The sequence below is a fragment of the Grampus griseus genome (assembly GCF_964374135.1).
Source record: "Grampus griseus genome assembly, chromosome: 16".
Lineage (NCBI taxonomy): Eukaryota > Metazoa > Chordata > Mammalia > Artiodactyla > Delphinidae > Grampus > Grampus griseus.
The window spans coordinates 54,031,188-54,056,123 of record NC_139010.1 but is presented as its reverse complement, the minus strand read 5'-3'; the positions used below and the strand labels follow the sequence as shown (position 1 = coordinate 54,056,123).

Below are 24,936 nucleotides of genomic sequence, written 5' to 3'. Positions count from 1 at the left end.
TCAGAATGACTGGGAGGCTCTATTGGTGAAATATTCTGGAATCCATGGACAGACCCACACAGTGATGAATTTCCTTGTCCAAAATGCTAATGATACCCTATCCCCTGACACCTCCATTAGAAAGATAATTCTCTAAGCATTTCACAATGCTCCAGGTAGCAGCATGTCATGTGGGACAGGCTAAGGGCTTGTGTGACTGGATCTCTAAATTTCATTTTTAGGTAGAAAGGTCTCAAAGGGAAATATTAAATTCTCGCACAAACCTAGGTCAGGCTGAAGACCACTGGTGTTTTCGTCAATGGTCAGGTTGGTGTAGAGGGGGGCCGCCGTGGAGCCGGCTCGGTCGCAGGGTACGGCATAGATGTCAAAGAGATCCTTCAGGTCCTTGCGGCTCCTCACACTGGGTGCGGGATGGAGAACATCTCACCTTTGGCATTGTTATAACAACGTAAGGGTCAGACAAGAAAGGCTAAGAAGAAATCCAGCCATACCTGAATGATTTGAACAGCTCAACAAACTCCACAAAACTCATGCTGCTGTCTGAAACCATGAAGCTCTGAAAGCCCTTCATTCCTCCTTTGATCCGCCCATGCCAGCTGCTGCTGCTCCAAGCACTGCAACAAAGACACGGCCTTAATGGGCAGAACTGGGACCAGTTTTGTCATTCTGCCCCAAGAGACATTCTCTGATTAGCAACATGAACAAAAATATGGACTGCAAGTCATTGAAGGTTTAGGCTCTTTTCTTTTCTTTCTAAGCATTGCTTTAATTACGTACATCTTTTCATTTCTCTCAAAATGAATCCACATTGCATCGGAAGAAGTAAAACTGTATACACTGAAACCACTTCATGTTTATAGCTTATTTAATAAGGGCACAAAGTTGAGGTTAATATCCTTCTACTAATCATAACAGTTCTTTGCAATCTCAGGTCAATGGGAGAAAAAAAACACATAAATTCAGTGGTTTTGAAGAAAAGTCATTTTAAAAAAGAGCTCCAAATGACTCAGTCATGACTTAGGGAAGATTATGCATGTTCTTTCCCATATTCTAAAATATAGAAATACATTTAAGAAGAAAATCTTGAATGTATCAAGGTCTTCTCTTTTTCCTTTCTTAACCAGTTCTTAGATGAAAACAAGGACGGGCTTTTAATGTTAATGGAAAATGTGAGTCACAAAAATATTAAGGATGGAAAGAAGCCAACTCTGCCTAGAATTATATTTGCACCTACCAAGGTTGGATGTATTTAATATAAAAATATCAGTCAACTGGGTCAAAAATTCAGTCTAGCTGTTTCACAATATTTTTTTTATTTTCTACACTGGTTCCCTGAGAGGAGAGTATGAGAAATGTTTTGACTGGTTTTTGGTCAAATCAATGACTAGGATCTTTTTTTTTTTTTTTTTCATTTTTGCTTTTGTCTCTTATTTTTTACTTTCGAAATATTTCAAATATGTAAGAAAGTAGAGAGAATACTGTAATGAATAGCTAGTTTGTCCTTAATCCTGCCAATAGTGTTTATTCATGAAAAATTATTTTGTGTTGACATCAGAAGGTCACCTCCATTAATGGAAGAGTAATACAAATGGATAGATTTATCGTACTTTGTAGGCTTGGGTTATTGATCGCCAATGTGGTATGGGAAACAGAGGGTGGAGGTTCAGGAAGAGGAAAAAGATCCGATAACAAAATGGCTTATCATTTGCATTTAAACAAGTACATTCCCTGCCTTCCTTCCTTCTGGTTCCTGGTTCGGCCTCTGTCTGTAGGCACCCATCTCCCTCTGACTTTAGGAAACTCTATCAGTCCACTTGTTCCCTTCCTAGGGCTCCGTCTTGCTCTCTCCTTGAAAAGCATTCAAGCTGACTTTTCTTCTCTTGTTTCGTCTTCTCTTTCTGGTTTAGAATACTTGGTGGGCACTGCCCCCTGTCATTCTATGGCAGGGTCCTCTGATCTTGCATCTGGCATGGTAGTTTCTCTACTTTTACCTCTTTGAAAAGATTTTCCACCTTTACTTTGTCCTCCCTTTTCCTGCTTATGAGTGATTGAAATAAAGAGAAAGACCACTTAATCCAAGTTCTCTGGCTATTTTATTTACCCGGAATACTGTATAGGCTGAAATAAAATGTAAAGAATTCTGATTCTTTGTAGCTTTAATTTTGTTACAAACCTACAAACCGGGCTTCCCTGGTGGCTCAGTGGTTAAGAATCCACCTGCCAATGCAGGGGACACGGGTTCGAGCCCTGGTCCGGGAAGATCCCACATGCCACGGAGCAACTAAGCCCGTGCACCACAACTATGGAGCCTGCGCTCTAGAGCCCGCGAGCCACAACTACTGAAGCCCACGGGCCTAGAGACTGTGCTCTGCAACAAGAGAAGCCACCGCAATGGGAAGCCCGCGCACTGCAACAAAGATTAGCCCCTGCTCGCCGCAACTAGAGAAAGCCCGAGCACAGCAACGAAGACCCGAGGCAGGCAAAAATAATAAATAAAATAAATAAATTTAAAAAAAAAAAAACCAAAACTCCTACAAACCTCGCATGAGTGGTATAAAGAATTCGCATGTACCTGTAACCCAGTTTCATCAAGTGTAGAAATTATGTTCATTATCATATTGTGAAAGGATGCTTCCCTTTAAAAGATGAGTCACTGTAGGGTTCTTTTCTGTAGCAAGCTTCCCAGAAAGAGAGGAAGGGGGAAGGAGGGTGTGTGTGTGTGTGTGTGTGTGTGTGTGTGTGTGTGTGTGTGTGTGTGTGTGTGTGTGTGTGTGTGTGTAAAATTAACGTTTCTAAAGCCAATATCTGTACAGACTCACTTCCTTCGCCCATTCCTCTGTTTGACGAAGTAAAGAATGTCTGTCTTATCATAGTTCTGTCTGGAATCTTTGCATTTCTTAAACTTTAGTATGGGGCTGAGGGAGATGATGTGGCATTCTGATTCCTTTGAAAGACTTTCATTTTAATAATATTTCTTCTGAGAGGGTAACTGTTGTTTCAAATCTGTAATTTGCATGGACCTTACAAAATAATTTACACTAATACCAGCTAAACCTTTCTAACTTGCTGTAAGACATTCACTTCTCTAGACATGTGTATCTCATACATGAGAAGAGTGTGACATATATTTCACCTATTAGCAAAGGGTCAAGCTGCTTACATTAAAACTTAATTTCTTCTTCGTTTAGAGCAGTGCTATCCAATAAAACTTTCTGCAATGATAGAAATGTTCTTTATCTGCACTGTTCAGTACAGTAGACACCAGCCACTGGTAGCTATGGAACACTTTTAATGTGGCTAGCATGACTGAGGAACTGAATTTGAAATTCTATTTAATTTTGATTAATTAAAATTCGAATTTAAATAGCCACTTAACATTTTCCCTGTGGCCAGCAGCTGCTATATCAGTGAAGATTTAGAGACTCACAGCTCAGATTTTGTGACTGCTACTGATCTTTGTCAAAAAATGAGAAGCAGTTATAGTAATATGAGAAGGTAGGAATACAAAATCAAGAAAATTAGGACCTTTAAAAAAATTGGGGGTTTTCCGTTTTAATGTGATTGTTAAGTCAAAATTAGAGATAGTCTTTCCGTAGAGCACTGGGAGAGGATGCCCTTCTACACAACCTGAAGGGTGTGAAGGGTCCTTCTGTTTTGTCATGTTAAGGCCCCACCTGGACGGGCTCTTGTTTGAAGAAGACAGCACAGGGGAGGACACTGGCCTGATGGGAGATGACGTCCCGGCAGCCAAGTTAGGGGACCCAGCCGTGGTCAAAGAGTGGGCTCTTCTGGAAGGGAGAAGGTTAGGAGAGCTCGTGATGGCATTCGCCTCTGTGAGGGTGAAAGACAGAAAAGAGACAATGACTGTGATTATACTTGCCCTCAGAAATCAAATGAAAACCAAAGATGCTTCTGAACGTCTGAGGAAATCAATCCATGCAGGTAATTAATGTACAAGAAGCATCAAAATATTCTGGTGGGTTCTCAGTCCTGGCTACACATCAGAATCATCTGGGGAGTGGGACTTCACTGGCGGTCTAGTGGTTAGGACTCTGTGCTTCCACTGCTGGGGGCATGGGTTCAGTCCCTGGTTGGGGAACTAAGATCCCACATGCTGTACAGCCAAATAGATAAATAAATAAACAAATAATGAGTAAATGGTAAAAATTAAAAAAAAAAAAAGAATCATCTGGGGAACTTAAAAAGTGCATAGATGTCCAGGTCCCAGACAGAGAGCGTCTAAATCAGTTGGGCTGGGGTGTGGCATCCAGGTATTTTTTAAAAGCTCTGATATCCAGCCAGGGGATAAGAATCACTGGTCTAATCTATCAACTTGTATCTTTTATACCTAATATTCCTTGTCAGTAATAGCAAGTTACTTAATGAGAATTTTCTTCTTAATTACACTTGTGTTTGCAAACTTGTATTTGCAGAAATACCTCTTGGGTTCCATCATCTAGTGAAACACAAAGGTAAGTATATAATGTGATAAAGAGTTTTGTTAAGAATGCCCACAATATATAAATCACAATTTAAAACCAAATGCATATATTTTCCCATTAAAAATTCTCAGATGTAAAGACGCTGCTTTACCTGATTCTTCTTGTTCATTAATTTCTTGAGGGTCAGAACCACTCCGGCTCCGACACTCTTTGTGCATTTTGGCTTTGCGGGTGGCCATCTCGTCATCGGTGGCCTCTCCACTCTCACCCTGGGAACACAAAACTCACATCGTTTCTCATTCTGTATTTCTCTCCCATCACTGCTTAGTTCAGGTGGGTCCGTATTTTCTCACTGACCCACGTTCGATACCACCTCCACATGACAAAAATAGTAAAGACCTATGTGAAGGCTGACCAGCTATTCTCGTGTTATATTTATCCCATGTGTTCTTCACTAAAATGCAGCACTCCTCTGGGGAGGGTGACAAGAGGAGGAATAAGACTCCTGGAATCTGTGTAGAGGCAGAGTTATGAAGCAGACAAAGTTCAACTTAGGCATCAACATATGTCTTAGGTCTCCCGTACGCAAAGACTGGGATTCCTTCTAGTTAACCATGAAGAAAATATATTATCATGTTACAGTAAGAATATAAATAATGTAATATATAATATATAGTGATACATATATATATCTGGGTAAAAAACAAAACATAAAATTTACCATCTTAACCATTTTTAAGTGTATAGTAGAGTACTGTTAACTATTTGTACCTTGTGAAACAGATCTCTAGAACTTTCTCATCCTGCAAAACTGAAACTCTTTGAACAGCTCCCCTTGTCCCCTTCCCCTTCCCCCCTGGCAACTGCCATTCAGCCCCATATTTTCCTTCTCTCTGCTCCCACAGCACTTTGCAGACAGCTTGACAGTGACTCTTATTTAGATCTCACTGTGTTTGTTAACATCTCTGTGTCCCTCTACGGACCTTGAATTTTCCCTGGTGCTGACTCAGTTCCTATCACTGGGCGTGGCATCCAGGAGGTGGTTGGTAAGCTCTTGGGTTTCATTTGTTTTACACCTCATCTTGACCCCAAGCCAAATGACCTAAGGTAGTTTATGGTCATGTAGACCATACAATGGTCCTGGAATACTGGGGTTAATGCTTAATAAATAAACTCTACCCTCATAAGGATTTTCTTCTTTTTCTTGGCGGTGCTTATACCCAAGGTGTTGTTTCTCTGCATGTTGGGCTTATCAGCACTCTTTGCTGATGTCCCGGGACTGGGGTTTCGAGTACTCCATCGTCTGCCGCCAAACAACTCCACAGCGTGAGCCAAAGTTGGGCCTTCGTATCGTCCATCCTCCTGTAAAACAACCACATTCTGAACACATAAGGAAAGAGCGAGCAATGGGGAAGTAAATACATTAACAGCTTCCCGTAAGTTCCCAGAGGTGGAGGAGAATAGGCTGTCACCGAAGAATAACATCTGGCCACGCAAGTGGCTGTTTTCTAACTGTCAGAACTCTCTGTTGGGGATTTCATCATGTCCCCTGTTGTCCTGGTCACACCCTGCTGAGTTCCAGTGATGTGCTTTAATAGGGCCACGTTCAACTGGGATTAACAAAAAAATTTCCCTTCCCAGTTTCAGAGGTTATGTTCCAGAATCATCACTGCAGGCAAATTCATTAAGATGTACTTTGCAGATCTGGGCTTTGGAGGACTTGGAGGGTGTACATGTGTGTACGAATCTATTTAAGTAAAATCAAGTTCTATTTGCTATTGCATCACTCCAGTGTATTTTCACCTAGTTCGATGCTTGGGACAGTCTGACTTGAAGTCGGAGTAGATGGAGTACACAAAATTCACTTTGGAGGGCTCTGGGAACACCTTGAGTAGTTGAGCTGCCAACCTCGTTTTTTATTCTTTGTTGGATAATTTTTTAATAAAATGAGGTGCACACCACTGATATTAAGAATGGCATATGCGCAAAACGAAACCACCCTTTTTGGCTAATGGCTGGAGAAGGAAGAAAAAGCATGAGAAATGGAGCTGCCATCCTCTTGAGTGACTGATATCCAAGGATAGAGAGCCCAGGGGACTCAGAGCACCATGCATATTATGATGTTGTGAGCAGCAAAAACATACTCAGTGGGTAGGTGATGGTTTACAATAGCTGCTGCTTGTAAGGCAACTCTGTGTAACATGCATTGAGTATCAGTAGGGATTCATTAATCTGTATTGATTAATGAATGAGTAATCCCTCCTGATTAATGATCAGTGGTCAACAATTCTCCTTATAAGTCAGGAAACTCAGTTAATAAAAACACAAAAAGGTCACATATAAATTAAAAACAATACTGATGATATTTCACAGGTTGTAGAAAAGGTACCTCTTAAAATTAATTTCCATTTACTATCTTTACTTTCTGCAAATTTTTAAGGTTAGTCTTCCTTTGCAATTCCAAAGAAGTGCTTGTGAATAGATTTTGCTTTGTTGTAGATAATATGCAAATAATAAAGAGGCTGTAGGTGTGTGTACGCGCGCGCGCACGCTTGCTCCTTCATCCTAACGTTCAATGACTATCTGATTTTATGACTTGAGTTGTGACCTCCCACTTCCTGCATCCTGTTATGGATCCCAGCATGCTGAGTAACTTGGATACTTGATGATCTTTTGAATGACATTTGATGAAACCTTTTAGTGACCTTTTGTCGCAGATATTTGTGATTTATGCCTGCTTATGGATCATTTCTCTTTTCTCTAACCATACCCCAATTTTATTTGATCTCTTTTTCACTAGATATAGTCTTGGGTCTATCAATCAAAGGGAACAGCCTCCCTAGATCAATGGTTGGTACAGGATTCAAATAAGCCAATCAGAATTTCTGTCCCTGGAAAATGAATCTTGAATGCACTGATACAGAGCATGAAAATGCTTGGAGATGATTCCACCTGGTGCAGGCCTGCTGAAGAGAGTCCCTGATAGCAAGTCACTACAACTGACTCCAAAGTGGAATAAACAATTCATGACACAATTTCACAAATAGATGTTAACTACCTTATTGCATAACATACTCTGAAAGAAACCTTGTAAAATTTTTATCTATGGGTTTTAAATAACACATCTTTAAGCATTTAATAGACCCCTTCATTAAAATTTACAAGTTCTGCTCTGCAAAAGACACTGTCAAGAGAGTTAGAAGACAAGTCACAGACTGGGAGAAAATATTTGCAAAGGAATATCTGATGGTCTGTTATCCAAAATATACAAAGAAATCTTAAAACTCTACAATAAGAAAATAAACAACCCGATTAAAAAAATGGGCCAAAGACCCTAACAGACACCTCACCAAAGCAGACATACAGATGGCAAATAATCACATGAAAAGATGTTCCATATCATATGTCATCAGGGAAATGCGAAATGAAACAAGAAACCACTACACACCTATTAGAATGGCCAAAATTGAGAACACTGACAACACCAAATGCTGGTGAGGTTGTGGAGCAACAGGAACTCTCATCCATTGCTGGTGGAAACGCAAAATCATACAGCCACTTGAGAAGGCAGTTTGGTTTCTTACAAAACTAAACACACTGTTACGGTATGATCCAACAATCACACTCCTTGGTATTTACCCAAATGAGTTGAAAACTTATGTCCACACAAAAACCTGACCATGGATGTTTACACCAGCTTTATTCATAATTGTCAAAATTTGGAAGCAACAAAGAAATCCTTTAGTAGGTGAATGAATGAATAATCTGTGGTCCACCCAGACAATGGAATTTCATTCAGAATAAAAAGAAAGCTATTAAGCTACAAGAAGACAGGGAGGAAACTTGCATGCATATTACGAAGTAAAAGAAACCAATCTGAGAAGGCTACATATTGTATGATTCCAACCATATGACATTCTGATAAAGGCAAAACTATGGAGACAATAAAAAGATCAGTGGTTGCAGGGGACTGGGGGAAGGGGTGGGGGTGGAGTGGGAGAAAGAGATAAAAGGCAGAGCACACAGGATTTTTAGGGCAGTGAAAATGCTCCATATAAGGGGCTTCCCTAGTGGCGCAGTGGTTGAGAGTCTGCCTGCCAATGCAGGGGACACGGGTTCGAGCCCTGGTCTGGGAGGATCCCACATGCCGTGGAGCAACTAGGCCCGTGAGCCACAACTACTGAGCCTGCGCGTCTGGAGCCTGTGCTCCGCAACAAGAGAGGCCGCGATAGTGAAGGGCCCGTGCACTGCAATGAGGAGTGGCCCCCGCTCGCCACAACTAGAGAAAGCCCTCGCACAGAAACGAAGACCCAACACAGCAAAAATGAATAAATAAATAAATAAATAAATAAATAATGTTCCATATAATATTATAGTGATGGATATATGTCAATAAATATTTGCACAAGCCCACAGAACGTACAGCACCAAGAGTGAACTCTAAGGTAAATTATGGACTTTGAGTGATTACGATGTGTCAATATAGGTTCATCCTTTGTCAAAGAATGTACCATTCTGGTGAGTGATGTTGATAATGGGGGTGCCATGCAGGCATGGGGGCAGGAAGTTTATGGGAAATCTCTGTACCTTCCTTTCAACTTTATTATAAACCTAAAACTGCTCTAAAAAATAAAATCTTTAATATAAAAATTTAATAGATCCATTACCATGTACATATAAAAGGATCAGCCTCCACTGCTTTGGCTTTTCTAAATTCAGAACAGGTCAACGTGTGCCAAGCTTTACTTTTAATGGAAATATTTTAGGCCTGGAAAAGGCAGGATGCTTTCGTTTAATCTTTAGAGGAGACTCTCTGGGAACTAAAATGTAGTTTGAATCTTTCTTTCGTTTTATACAAAACAATAAACTTGTTTAGGATAGGTGAAATATGTCCTTCCATTTTTAATTTGGGAGAAGGACTATTGTGAGTGAAGGTTCATTCTCAGTTTTAGAAAACAGTTCATGTGGAAGTTGAGGATTAGGAAATTAATTCCTTAAAAAATATTCATGCACTTTTAACCCAGCAAATCTTTGCATATGATATCTTAAAGACTGTGAAACTAATCTAATTCTTTAAATAGATCCCATTTTTTCCCTTAAAGATAGCCAGAATCTGTTTCTGTTGCTTACAATCAAAGAAGTTTACTGATAATCCTGTGTATAACCTTCTCCGCTTCCCAGAGATCTTTCCAAGTATATGAGTTCCCAAGCTCTGCCCATGATAACCTTGAGCCAAAGCTCATGATACCAGCCTTTCCTCCACACCCCACACGGAATCTCTGCAGAGTTTACTTGCTTTTACTTTCCTGTATTCCTAGGCTTCATTACAAATGTCACTATTTCTTCTTGTCTTTTGCTTTATCTCCTGCTACTATTGCCATTAGATCAATTTACATTTACTAGTACTAAAATACTTATATTTGAAAGTAACCGTGCAAACATTCATCACACAAAAGGACTCTTATGTCAGAAAGATTATTTTCTATATAAGCTCTTCCCAAACTGGGGATAAAGAGATACACTTATAGGGCTGTTAACAGAAGTTTGGAAGAAATCAAGACTTTTCATACATTTCTTTAATTTATAGATACATTTAAGTAGGTTTCGGTTGTACTCTGAGACTTCTCAGAGCTTTAAATGTGCTAAGTCGTATTATAAGTCAGACAAGCGGGGCATTTATTTAGCATGATGCCTGTTTGACCTTTTGTTCTCCAAGTACGAAATTAGCATCTTTTTGATGTTTCCTGAGATCATTTGGGAACTGGTCTATTTGATGGGAAAATGAGTAGTCCGTTGACCTTTTTCACTTTAAAAGAAAGAAAGAAAGAAAGAAATCTTGAGTGTCTAAGACCGTTGCCTGTCTTAGGCAGCTCACGTAGTACATTGTTTTGAGGAATAATGTCACCTGTGTGTTCAGAAGTGACTGAGGTATATTGGAGCTATTTTGCTGTTACACTGTGATGACTTGGTTCCACACGGGGTGGAGCGGTGGGGGCTGCGAGATAGGAAGGGGTGTAGCTGTGTTTGCAACTGTGTAGGACTGAATCTGCTCCAAGTCATTTCCTCTGTCTCTGCTCTTACCTCTTCTCATCAGACCATTGTTCATGGTCTCAGCTGGTGCCTTCTTCAGCACAAACTGAAGGTTGCCAGGTTAAATGAGAAACTAAGTAGACCTTATATGTTAATTCAGTTACTTTATGCTATAACATGGGGAGGGAAACAAATGGAGCAAATAAACCACATAGGCTTTGTGACAGTGATTGTAATTGAGCCCAAAGATTTTGGTTTATGCCCAGCTTGAATGGATTTTCATGATTCTAGAAGGCTGAGAAATGACTGTAATTGAAAATCAAGGGACTTCCCTGGTGGCGCAGTGGTTAAGAATCTGCCTGCCAATGCAGGGGACACTGGTTTGAGCCCTGGTCGGGGAGGATCCCACATGCTGCAGAGCAACTGAGCCCATGTGCCACAACTACTGAGCCTGCGCTGTAGAGCCCGCGAGCCACAGCTACTGAGCCCGCGCGCCTGGAGTCCGTGCTCTGCAACAAGAGAAGCCACTGCAATGAGAAGTCTGTGCACCGCAACGAAGAGCAGTCCCCATTCCCTGCAACTAGAGAAAGCTCGCGTGCAGCAACAAAGACCCAATGCAGCCAAAAATATAAACAAATAAATAAATAAATTTATGAAAAAAAAAGAAAATCAATATTGATAATAGCTCCTGAAGACCTTTCTTCCAAGCAGCTGGCAGCACTGAGAGCTCCCTGTGGAATAGACAGGAAGCAGGTATTTTGGTTTCCATTTTAGATGAGTTAACTAAAACTGGCTTTGCGCAGTGCAGCATAATCGTGTATATAGGTCTATGTGCTTATTAAGTCATTAATCAAGTTAGTTATTCAGGATATGATCTCTATCATAAGTACTGCATGGATGTGGGAAAAGGGGAAAGAAGGGGTCCTATATGTGCCTCTACTAACATTCCAGAGAGGAAGATGTTTTTGTCAGAAACATGTTAGCACTGTGAAAAGTGCATGAAATCAGTCATTTGAGTAATTTAAATCATACTTCTATTTGTTCTGTGACACTAGTAGAAAAGATAATTCCCCCCCTCCCCAACAGATAGAAAAGCATAGCAAAGAAAAACCGAATACTTTGTACAACTCATTTGACAACACCACTAACAGTGTCACCTTGTAGTGGGGTTTATGACTCAGTCTCCGAGCAATCTCTGCCCTCCTTCCTCCACAAGTGTGCTACTCTGGTTATTCCTGTGTCTCTTCTCACCACCTCATTCAGCCCAGGCCTACTGCCACCCTTAGCTGGAGTGTCAAAGTACCTGATAATTTAGGGTTAATGAAAAACTCGCTCAGTTTAACCTGCGACTGTGAGAAACCTCCTCCTAAGAGCTGCTGCCACTACAAATCTGGTTTGGAAGAACTCTAGGTATGAGTTTATCTCACATTTGGGAAAGTTTCTTTTAACCTTAAAAGTCCTACAGTTCAGCAGCAATACACAGTAAGTTAAATAACCCTCCTAGGGTCACGGAGCACATTAGAAGATGAAACAGGATTTCAATTTCCAAAGTGAAGGTTTCCAATGTATCAGCTAGTCCCTAATTAATAATAAAAGCATTCATATACAATGCTTTCCATTTTCACTTTGAGTAAGTGAAAATGCTTATATTAACTTGTTTCTTTCCAGATGTGAGACGTACAATGACCACAGTCACTGTTATCGTACAAAATAATAATAGGACCTACTATGAGCCAGACACTATTCTTTATACCTATGAATTTACATTATGGCTTTACACATATTAACTCAGTTAAAGCTCACAGTCACCCTATGAATAGGTATCATTATTATTCTCACTTTATAGATGAGAAACTGAGGCACAGAGACTTAAATAAAGGCTGTTCCACATCACTCAGGTAGGAAGTGACAGAGCTGGGAGAATGAACCTTGGTGGTCTAGTTGTCCAGTGTGTCTTTATAACAATTATATCTGGAAAATTATACCACTGAGGAGAGAGGGAAGGCTGTACCCCTTACCTGGTAGAGGCTGACGTATTGTTTCCGCAGCCACTGCTGTCTTTGGTCAGGGAACTTCCTCATCTTTCTCACAGCTCTCGTGAGTTCCAACAATCCACTGAAGAGCATTTTAGCTGTGTGCTTTGGTGCCACGAAGTGCAATAATCTATTGTCCGTGGTCTGAAGCCCGTAGAGCAGTGTCACACCAGTCTCTGAGAGAGACATGTTACTCAGTTTGTTCTGGACACACACAGTGTGTATATCAATGCTAGGGTGTCCCATGTACACAGCCTTTGCTGAAAACATATCCAAGACCCCCTCTGCCAGGCCACTTAATCCAGCATTGCCCAGTAATGGGAATTTGCCAGGCTCGGATGTGTTACTAAGCACACCAAGTTTTGCTTTAGCACTGGCTGGGGAAGCAGTGGTGGGCTTTATCCAGGTCAAGGTGCTATTGTCAGGCTGAAGCTGGAGGAAGCAGCGGGCAGAGAGGTGCATGTCCTGGTCATAGTGGATGACCGTGGCCCCCTGCAGCAGGAACTGGTGCACATCAGCTTGGATGGACAGCACGTACCACGGGATGAGCTCTGTCCCATGGTCAAAGGCCTTCTGTGGCTCTTCTGTTCCGTGAGGGTCGCATTCTTGGGGCTCCTCAAAGATGTCATTTTCAGAATCCAACAAATCTCCAATTATAAACCTGATAGAAAGGGATACAAATTTGGTCTGTCTTATAATCAGAAGTGAGAACAACAAAAAGCTTTCACTGACACTGGACACCATTTTTAATTCCACTATGAATTCAAATTAGCATAGAAAATATAAAATGCTAAAAGTCACAGAGTAATTTTTTTAGCTGTATTTGAAAACATTATATTTAACAATATGTCTGACAAAAGGCTTAAAGAAAGGAACTACTAGATCAGTTACTGCATTTTTAAAGATTTTTTTTGATGTGGACCATTTTTAAAGTCTTTATTGAATTTGTTACACTATTCTTCTGTTTTATATTTTGGTTTTTTGGCTGCGAGGCATGTGGGATCTTAGCTCCCTGACCAGGGATTGAACCTGCACCCTCTGCATTGGAAGGCGAAGTCTTAACCACTGGACCGCCAGGGAAGTCCCCAGTTATTGCATTTTTAATGTAAACAACGATAATCTTCATTATTTATTAGTTTTTCCTTTTGTGTCAGGAACTGTGTTAAATACACACATTTTTGCACTTTATTTGACCTACTTGCAAAGTAAGTTTTCTTATTTTTTTTTTAACCTATGGGGAAACTGAGGTTCAGAAGGGATGAGTAACTGCTCCAGGTTACCCAACTCAGAAGAGACCTACCCAAGGCAGGATTCTGGTCTGTCTGACCCTTTAGCCTGGGCTATTCATTACTAGGTGCATTGCCTTCTACGTGATCATAACAAAATACAATGGGGCTAAAATAGGCAAAACAAGACTTAATAAGTGGGCCTGCGAAGTGCCTCTGCTAAAAATAAAATACAATTAGTTCAAAGGCACTCATTGGGAAATACTGTCATGGTACCAGATGAGCAAGAACAGCCCTCCTTGACTCAATCTTAGATTTTCACTGTATGCGTGTGTGCGCCTGTGTGTGCACATGTGCACATAAAGGACTTGTCTGCTTGGACAGTTTAGCACGCTGCCTTCCCTGAGTCAGGAACCTGGATTACCAGGGCCAGAAGGATCTTAGGGGAAGGCAAGGGAGCCTTTATTGCCTCCTTTCTATTTGGCCACTTGGTAGGAACATGCCTAAGAGAGATTCATTCTCTTCGAAGCATGAGGAATTGTTACTAAGATCAAGCTTTCTGCTGTTTGATCCATAGATATCACTAGCAAAGTGGTGGATAAAATTGAGAAGGAGTTGGGTCCATACATCCCTGGGAAGGAACGTTCCCAACATCTTGAGGCAGTTGGGCAGCCGACTGCCTCTTGGCAAGGCAAACAGCAGCCCTGGGCTTCTTGGACTCTCAGGCTAGATCCTGGTCCCTGAGCAAGATCCCACTACTGTTTTCAAACAGCAAGAGCTTCTTCTTCCTTGCCCCACATAAATAGATATTCTTAAGAAAGAAAAGAAATCCACAAGGGATCTCACAAACCTGATGGTCAGAATATCCTTTTCAAATCACCCACACTGGAAACACTGGAAACAACCCAAATGACCAGCAACAATAAAATGTATAAATAAAATTTGAAGTAATTCATACAACACAATCCTGCACAGCAATGAAAATGAACATGCAATGGTTGGCTGCCTGCAACAACATGGACAAATCTTAAGCAAGACATACAGGCATATATACTGTATGATTACATTAATATAAATTTCAAAACCAGGGAAAACTATACTATATTGTTTATATTAGAGAGACACAATAGTGGTAAAATTATAAAGAAAAGCAGGATGTACTATCATATAATCACAGCAGTGAACTTTTCTTTAGGGAGAGAGGTGGTGACATAATTGAGAAGGGAAACAAGGGGTTTGTGGGTGCTGACAATGTTTTTACTCTGGGTGGTAGTTACACATGCATTCACTTGAAACTATTCAAAAACATTAGCTTTTTTTTTTTAAAAAAATTAATTTTAGAATAGTTTTAGATTTGTAGAGAAATTGCAAAGACAGTATACCCCACATCTAGTTTTCCCTATTATTAACATCTTACATTAAGGGTGGTATATTTGACACAATTCATGAACCAATACTGTGATACATTATTATTTATTAAAGTCTATACTCTGTTTAGATTTCCTTAGTTTTTTACCCATTTGCCTTTGCCTTTTCTGTTCCAGGATTCCATCCAGGAATCCGTATTTCATTTAACCATCATATTTCTTTATCTTTCTCAGACGTTCTCAGTTTCTCAGACTTTCCTTGTTTTTGATGGTCTCGACAGTTTTGAGGAGCAGTGGTCAGGCATTTTGTAGAATGACCATCAATTAGAATTTGCCTGATAATTTTCTAATTTTCTCATAATTATTCTGGGGCTCTGGGTTCTGGGGAGGAAGACCACAGAGGTAGAGTGCCATTTTCATCACACCATATTCAGGGAACATACTATCAACACGACTTACTCTGTTGATGTCGACCTGGCTGAGGTAGTGCTGGTCATGTCCACTGCAAAGTTACTTTAAAAAAAAAAAGAACTCCTTTCTACACTGTAATCTTTGGAAGGAATTCACTGCGTGCAGCCCACACTTAAGGAATTCTGCTCTACCTTGTAGAGGGTGGAGTGTATACATAAGTTATTTGGAATTCTTCTGCATGGGAGATTTGTCTCTTCTCCCCTATTTGTTTGTTTATTTATCATTTACGTATATGGACTCATGAATATTTATATAATACTTTGGGTTATAATCTAATACTACTTTATTTTGTTGCTCAAATAGTTCCAGCTGGCAATCGGGAGCTCTTTCAGTTGGCTCCTGTAGTTCTTTGACATAACCTCATTATTTTGTTTTTTTTTCCTCAGCACTTCTTTAGTTTTTGGCACAAGATGCTCCAGGCTCATCTTGTGTATTTCCTGTCCCAGTCCTAGAATCAGCCATTTCTCCAAGAAGCTTTGCTTTCTCTCACTGAAAAATGTTATTAGAAATCAAAATTTGGGTGCTAGGTGCAAATCCACTCTTTTTTATGCACTTTTTTTTTTGCCGTACGCGGGCCTCTCACTGTTGTGGCCTCTCCCGCTGCAGAGCACAGGCTCCAGACACACAGGCTCAGCGGCCATGGCTCACGGGCCCAGCCGCTTCGCGGCATGTGGGATCTTCCCGGACCGGGGCACGAACCCGTGTCCCCTGCACCGGCAGGTGGACTCTCAACCACTGCGCCACCAGGGAAGCCCGAGCATCCCAATTTTTAAAATGTAAAACTTACTGCCATCGGGCTTTATCCTTCAAGGAATTTTTCCTAGCGCTGCTCCCCTCACTGGGGCTGTCCTCCTCTTCTGTCTCCAGACTTCGACTGCAGCTTCTGATGATCTGAAAGATGCTGTTGACGGTGGACTCCTTCTCTGAATTCTTTAAGCCATTCTGTCCCACTCGTTGTAAGAAATTATCTTGTCCGCTATAATCGGCTACAAACTACAGAAAAATATATTGAGGATTTGTGATTGCAACTTCACATACTACATCTAAATAACCTACTTAGCTAGGGAAACGAAATCGTAACAGTCATAAATAATGGCATTTGTGCCTATTTTACTGGGGGAAAGAAAACCTCCAGGAAAAACATTTTTTCCTTTCACCGCATGAAATACCAAAAGTCACTCTTGTTTCCACTAAGACAACATTAGTCCCGCTAGGAATCAACACTCCACTTTGAATTTACAACATAAAAAGCAATATTATTTCAAGGGTTCCCTAGGGAGAAGATTAGCCACTTTACAGAGGAAGGACAGGGTTATTTTATCCTTGTAGTGAAATTGAGAAAAACCATGACAAAAGTGTATTATTCTATGGAACTGGATAAAATTACTGGGGCCCAAGAAAATGATGGAGAAAGGGGGACATTTTGCTTTATTTATTTCCCATACATCTTACGGTATAACACAGAGGCTTCCTGCTGGTTTATAAGCTCTTATTGTCTGTATTTGTGATCAGGAAGTTTCTCCCATCAGAAGTCAGAGTGAGACAGGCTGGGACCTAGGACCCTTTGCTGGGACCTGGGACCCTTTGCTGCAGTGATGGGACCTGGGACCCTTTGCTGCAGTGCTGGGACCAGGGACCCTTTGCTGCAGTGCTGCAGTGCTTGCACCTGGACACACCTCTCCTCCAGCAACAAAATGCAAAGAAACTGTACAGGACTAAAAATAACCGGATGCATGCACAGTTGGGGCAAATTCTAGACCCAAAAGATACAAAGAGACCAAAAAAACCCAACTGCCACTTTTGAAGAGTGGGGAGCAAAAGCAGGGTACTGAGCATGCCCCATGCACACAGCACCACGAGAGGGGTTGGCAAAACACCTAAGCCACCCGTCTGGACCGACCCCTGGACACATGCCTACCCTCATATAAGGAACAAGCTCTCCCCAGCCCCGCTCAGGGAGCTGCAGCAGGGGCCCCAATAAAGCCTTGCCTGAATTTCTTGTCTGGCCTCTAGTCAATTTCTATTGGCTGGGGAAGGCCAAGAACCCTGGTCGGTAACAAGAGGGGCAGCTAGGCCATGAGATAGGGTGTTCCTGCCTTCTGAGACATGAGGGAGGCGGTATGGGTGCAGCTTTGGGGGGCTTGCTTTAAGTTTTCCCCTCCATTTCTTGCACTTTATCCCTCCCTCATAAGCCAGGGAGATGCAAGCCAGTAGTGCTGCCGGCACCTGTCAGAGGTTCTAAGTCTCCCTGATACCAGGCAATGCTTTTGTTCCCAGGTGACCTGGAAGAGGCTGCAGTTTTAGGAAGTTTTCCCACTGCCACTGAGAAGGGCTGTGTGTGAGTGTGAGAGTGTGTGTGTGTAAGGTCAGCAGTGGGTGCTGTCACCATGGTGAGAATGACTCTAGATTTCGGTGTGGGACTTCCAGGTATGGGACTCCTCAAAATTCTCTGTAAAGTTCCCCCCTTTTAGTCCCTTCTATCGTTTCTAAACACTATATAAGAGATTTCCATATCTTCTTCCATTTCTCAATGCCCTTCTCTCCAATGCCCAATGCTCTGTGTTCAAGCTCTGTGGTCTTCTCCATGCTGGGGGTCAGGAATGAGAAGCAATGGGCTGGGGGGAATGGAGGCAGTGCGATCAGGAGCCCAGAACTCGTCCTTAGAAGACATACCAGATTCCCACAAAGGAGGAAAGGAAGGCAGTATTGACTTCCCTTCAGTCTTTGTTCCACTGATCCAGAAAAGTTACCACTATCGCTTGACTTCTCGTATCCCCTGCACCCAGACATTCCCACCCAATAAGAGAGAAGAAAACCCCATCAACCTTTAAAAAAAAATCAGGAAACAATACCCATTTGCACTTGTACTTTCACACTGCCCCATTAAAGCTAACTTAATATTAAGCTCCAACAGCGTTAGTTGGCATTCTTTTCTCTGGAACGTTCAAGGACCTATTACCCAACACAACAGTGACAACTGATAACCCTGGGCTCAGAAAGGTCTCTCTTCTGGCTTTAGTGAGTGACAAGCCAGGCGGCAGTAACGACCCACCAGACCATGAGGATTTTGAAAGGCCTCACCTCTAGAGTTTCTTCTTGGGAATTGTACCTCGGGCAAAGCTTCATGAGGCCAGAGGCTCCATCAAGCACCTCACAGAGCTCCTTCAGAAACACCCCGCAGAACGGAACCACCTTACAGCCGGGGATGTGCAGCGCCCGAGTCACCACCTTCCTGTACTCGCAGGAAGATTCATGCTGGGCCATGGCGTCCTTCAGGCTTCTCATCGTCTCCAGGTCAGACTGGTCCATAAACTGCCACATTTTTAAAACTTTTCTTGACCTATTACAAGTCAATGACATTTTGTTTTTAGACTGAAGGAGAAATAATATAATTTACATGAAATAGCCTAAATTCCATACAAAATTCATTTTATTTCATGTTTTCTTTCTGTTTTAATATTTATTTAGGATTTCCCCAAATGATGTGAATATTACTTTAATAAATTGAAACACAAAATTAAATAGGACAGATACATACAAAAATACATGTGGGGACTTCCCTGGTGGTGCAGTGGTTAAGAATCTGCCTGCTAATGCAGGGGACACGGGTTCAATCTCTGGTCCGGGAAGGTCCCACATGCCGTGGAGCAACTAAGCCTGTGTGCCACAACTACTGAGCCCACGTGCTGCAACTACTGAAGCCCACGTGCTCTAGGGCCCGCGTGCTGCATCTACTGAGGCTGCGTGCTGCAACTACTAATGCCCACGTGCCTGCAAGCCCATGCTCCACAACAAGAGAAGCCATTGCAATGAGAAGCCTGCGCACCTCAACGAAGAGTGGCCCCCGCTCGCTGCAACTAGAGAAAGCCAGCGCGCAGCAACAAAGACCCAATGCAGCCAAAAAACGAACACACACGTGTAGGAGGAGTTAATTTCAGAGGTGGGCACTGAACTTAAGTTTGAGTTTTTCTGATTTCCCAAAAGGGAAACTTCCTGGGTAATATGGTTTCTACAGGTATTTATGGAGGATCGCCCGCAGAAAATGTGTTCCATCCACTCCTCTTGATCTTTTAAATGTTATTGGATTAGGCCAGTCCCGCAGTGATACCCACAAAGCCTGTTTTGACCTCTTCTGTTGAATTGCTTCTACTGAATCCAGCTTTGACATTAAGTCACTGGCCTGTCTTGAGGGACATTATCTTAAAGTATTATTTGCAGAATAGGATGTTAAATGAGATTTTTCCTACTTTGAAATTGCTGCTGAGAACAACAGCTGACATTGAACCCCACCTTCTAAAGAGAGGCAGTGGGTTGGCACCAGGAGACCCAAACTGCTCTGCCCTCAGAGGTCTCCCACCTCCATCAGCAGAGGAGCTGGGTCTGAGCAGCCACGTAGGGAACGCTCCTTTGGAGAGGGCTGTCAGGGCACCATATGTGAGAAGGAGGAAATCACCCAAGTGCAGGGGCTTCAAGGGAACTCCATGGAGAGGCTGATCCGTGTCCCGGCAGTCTGTGGGTCAGAGACTGACTGGTGTGTGATTTGCTTGGGGAAGTCTAACGATGAGAGGCTGCCTTGAGCTGCCTGATGGCAGCATGAGGGAGAAGGTGCCAGCGGGCGTGGCTCGCATTTGCAGACTCTGGGCGGGCAAAGCGCTGGGTGTTTCTGTGAGTCAGGAACGGACTCTGAGAGTCAGTGGGGCCTGAGTTATCTTGAAAGGCCTGCCAGTGAGGTGACCTTAGTGGAAAGAGTCTGTGAGGGTAGGACTTCCAGAACTAGACACTGTAGCGGGGAGGACTGAGTAGTCAGCCAGAGGTGCACTGCCCCTTACCAGGTAACGGTGCAGGGAGGTGGCTATGGAACAGTGGGTGAAGTTAAGGCAGGTAACTAGGAAGTAACCCTGAAACCACCCCTCATGGCTCTCAGTGGGGGATCCAAGGCCAGATCACCGCTGCCCCAGTCAAGTAACACGGGCTCCCTTTACCCCTCCACCCTTCTCCTCTCCTCTCCTGCTCATTTCTTCTGCAGGGACTCTGAGTTGGAGGGAGAGGGAGAGAAAAGATAAACCATATCTTCCCACACTCCCGCAGCTTTCTGAGACTGGTTGGGCTGCAAAATTGGGGAAAGAGTGAAGCTTTAAATGAGAAGTTGAAGTTTTGATTTATATCAGACTGGATTAAAAGATCATTATGTAATATCTAAGATATCCAAAAGACATAAAGAAGCACAACATGACAAACACCCACACATCAACCTCTCAGTTTAAAAAAATAAAGCATTAATAATATGATTGAGGCCCCAATGGATTCCTTCACGAGCATATCCTCCTCCCTCTCTCACCACAGGGGACCACAACTGCGACTTTAGTGCTCTCCTTCCCTTACAATTCCTGATACTTTCCCAACACACGCAGATATCGCTAAGCAGTTTGTAGAATTGTTTGTGCATTTTTAAACTTCATACAAACGGTGTCACGCTGTAGGTAACTCTCAGGCAACCTGCTTTTGTGGCATTGCCGTACGATTCTCAGGTTCATTCACGCTCATGGGCGTAGGTGAATGAGACTGCTTATTAACTACAGAAGTGACGGGGGAAAGACACAGCGTCCCCAGAGACACGACCCAGAGTTAGGGGAAGGAGAGCCAACTGGCAGGTTTGAAAGACAGTGAGGTCAGAAAAATAAAATTGTCTCCTGATTTCACCCCACTAAGTTCAGCCTGTTCTACAACCAGTTCCTTATAAGGTGGTGAGAGTCCTTTTGGGGCCATGGAGTAGAGGTTTAAATAAATGAAGTGAATACATGAATGAGACTTGGTTCTCATTATTTAATCATCCTTCTTTCCGTGAGTAATGGAGCCGTCATAGCACTCTGGGGGGCAAAAGACAAACCTCAGTAAAGATCAAATGAGTTTTTGTTAGATTGAGAATTGACACTTTTAAAAAACCTCTATTTCTTTTTATGATTATAAAGGTAGTAGATGCCCATCGTAGACGACCTGGAAAATACCAAAAATATAGAAAATCCACCCGTAGTTCTTCCACCCACAGCCAACATTAGGTATATTTCCTTCCAGTACTTACTGTATTTGTGTCTCTCTGGTCTAAACATTTAATAAATTTTGTTATATAAATATCGCTGAGGTTATTAAGTATAGACCGCTTTGTTCCCACGTAGTTTTACGTATTTTATGTTACTTGTTTTCCAGTGATATTAAAAATGTTTTATAAACGTAATTTTTGGTGGCTAAATAATATTCCATTGTATGACTGCATCATGTTATTTCCCTCATTTTTCTATTGTTGTTCATTTGGGTTGTTTTATTTTATTATTTTAAAACTGAAGTGTAGTTGACACTTGGGTTATTTTATATTGACATTAAAATTGAGTAAATCTTGTTATATGTAAATCTTTGTACTTCTAATTGTTTCCTGTAAACAGCTGAGAATTTAGTTTGAGAAAGCAAAATGTATAAAGTATACAGAAAAGCAGTCACTTAACAGTAAGAGCCCCCTTCTCATCTAATCGTTTTAAAAATAAAAAACTTTCAGTTATCTTGGTGTAGTTCAATTACCTGTAATCTAAATATTTTCAAACCTGAAAGTACACACATGAGCTCTTCCTCCACAATCATTCCATCATAAGGACAGCTAGCAAATTACCTCCTGTATATATTGTTCCAGCCAAAGAGCTACTAAACTTGGTACTTTTACCCATCTATTTGTAAAGATCAGTTCAGTTTTAAGCCAAATATAGGAGCATGAAACTAGGTAGCAGTGGGTCTGAGGTGCCCAGGAATCAGTGGTGAGGTTAGCTCGTTTGGGGTTATTCCTCACCTAAGAAAGAGTTACCTGACTCTATGGACTTCTTGGATTTTGAATTCAAACTAAGTTGGGTCTAAAAGTCCCATTCACCCAAGGCCTCCACGGGTCATTCTGAGGCCATTCTTGTATCAAGAGAGTCTCTAATAGAGCGGTCCCCAACTTTTTTGGCACCAGAGACTGGTTTCGTGGAAGACAATTTTTCCACGGAACAGAGGTGGGGGAGGGATGGTTTCGGGATGATTCACGCGCATTACGTTTACGCTGCACTTTTTTTCTATTATTATTACACTGTAATATATAATGAAATAATTATACAACTCACCATAATGCAGAATCAGTGGGAGCCCTGAGCTTGTTTTCCTGCAACTAGATGGTCCCATCTGGGGGTGATGGGAGACAGTGACACCTGCATTATGTGGCTTATGTTCAGTCTACTCCGTAAGATGTAGTTTAACTGTCACTTGCCACTCACTGATGGGGTTTTGCTATGAGTCTGCAAGCAATTGACTTATTATAGTCTCTGTGTAGTCAAACCTCTTTGCTAATGATAATCTGTATTTGTAGCCGCTCCCCAGCGCTAGCGTCACTGTCTCAGCTCCACCTCAAATCATCAGGCATTAGATTCGCATAAGGAGCGCGCAACCTAGATCCCTCGCACGTGCAGTTCACAGCAGGGTTTGAGCTCCTATGAGAATCTAATGCCGCCACTGATCTCACAGGAGGTGGAGCTCAGGTGGTAATGCGAGCGATCGGGAGTAGCTGTAAATACAGATGAAGCTTCTCTCGCTCACCTGTCACTCACCTCCTGCTGTGCGGTCCAGTTCCTAACAGGCCATGGACCACTATCGGTTGGAGAGCCCTGCTCTAATACATGGTATGTGGCAGCCAACCTCCAAAGATCCACACGTCCTCCTGCAGTGTGGTCCCCACACATAATGAATCAGTGCTGGGCCTATGTGACCAGTCCAATATGGCAGAAGAGACAGTGTATTACTCCTGAGGCCAGGACACAAAAGGTACTGCAGCCTTGTTCTTTTGGATCATTCACTGCGGAGGGAGACAGCTGCCAAGCTGTGAGGACAGTGACATCCCGAAGAGAAGACGTGAAGTCCCCAGACAACAGCCTGCACCAGTTTGCCAGTCAAATACAGAGGATAAGCACCATTAAAATAGAACTATTTTATCATAATATGATCATTCTTTTTTTTTTAAGAAAAGTAACACAAATTCTTTGTAGAAAATTTATCACAAAGAGAACCGAATCATCTGGATAAAGCCTCCTATTCTCCCAGTATTTTTCCTTCTTTCGAGCTATGCTTGGTGCGTTTGTGTGACCATTTTAAATGCCAATGACATGATCATTTGAGTTTATTCTTAGTTGAGAAAGTTCAAAAGGACAGAAAAATTTCCAACTCAGAATTTTCCCCTCCACCCCCAACCCTGAATCCCTATGTAGGGCCTGGAGAATCAAAGAAAAACCTCGAAGTGTTATGAAGCAAGATCTATTTATAGATCCATCTATAGATTTATAGAACCCTCAATGGGAAGGTGAATCTCAGACAACTACAGCAGCAATCACAGGTCCTCTTTCTGGAGCCTTACTACATGCCGGACACACATACTCAACACTTTACATTATCATATTAAATCCTATGTAAAGGGGTAGGTGCTTTTCATTATTGTCCCCATTTACAGATGAAGAAACTGAGGCTCAGTGAAGTCAAGTAACTTGCCCAGATCACACAGCTATTCGGGGGTGGGGGGAGCCAGGATTTGATTCTCTGCTATTCTCATTCGACCATTCATACTCGTCTCCTTCACACCACACTTTCACCTGCAAGAGTGAGAAGCAGCTACTTTGTGCAAGGTAACTGAAGCTGAAACGGAACAAGGCAGGAGGCTTTATTGGCAGAATGGTGATCTTATTATTAGCTTGATGGAGAAGGCGTAAGAGCAGGATATCACAGAGGTTAAGGGCACGGACTCTGAACTCAAGGTGGCCTGCAGTCACATCCCAGCCATGCCAGGTGACCTTGGGTGAATGACTTAATTTCTTCTTACCTTAGTTAGAAGTTTCTTCTTTTGTATGGTGTGGGAATAATAATAGTATCTACCTCAAAAACTGTTCTAAGAATTAAAAGATTTAATGCATAGAACATGCTTAGTCCAATGCTTGACACATAGTAAGTGTTCAATAAAAATGAGAGCTAACATTATTCAATGCTTATTATCAGTGGTGACCACTGTTATTTTTAAGGGCAGTCAGTAGTTGGGAGCTTATAGTGCTGGGGTAATTCGTAAGGCAGAGCTGGAAAGAGATAGGTAACAGTGGGGCTTACAGGGCAGGCAGGGGAAGAAACAGGTCAGTGATGGGGTTGATGGAGTTATGCAATCAGATACTTAGCTTGGCCAAGAGCAGGGGATCAGAGCAGACCCAGTGAATTAGGATCGTGACTTCTGAATTCTGCAGCCTCTTTGAGGGACACGGATTGTGGCGCTAGCAGAGGTTATTTCCCCCAAATAATCACGACTAATTGTCTGGTTTGG

At 42.1% G+C, this 24,936-nt stretch overlaps 1 protein-coding gene across 1 annotated transcript in view; it reads right to left on the bottom strand.

The window, feature by feature from the left end:
- Nucleotides 1-24,936, bottom strand: part of PLCE1 (phospholipase C epsilon 1) — a 275,357-nt gene that overhangs the window by 56,049 nt on the left and 194,372 nt on the right. Inside the window, exons 5-12 of the mRNA XM_082673434.1 lie at nt 18,651-18,909; nt 16,357-16,562; nt 12,491-13,166; nt 5,622-5,804; nt 4,594-4,711; nt 3,675-3,831; nt 492-614; nt 264-400 (exon numbers count right to left, since the gene is read on the bottom strand). Coding sequence (XP_082529560.1) covers nt 264-400; nt 492-614; nt 3,675-3,831; nt 4,594-4,711; nt 5,622-5,804; nt 12,491-13,166; nt 16,357-16,562; nt 18,651-18,909 — 1,859 coding nt within the window. The remainder of the gene's footprint in view (nt 1-263; nt 401-491; nt 615-3,674; nt 3,832-4,593; nt 4,712-5,621; nt 5,805-12,490; nt 13,167-16,356; nt 16,563-18,650; nt 18,910-24,936) is intronic.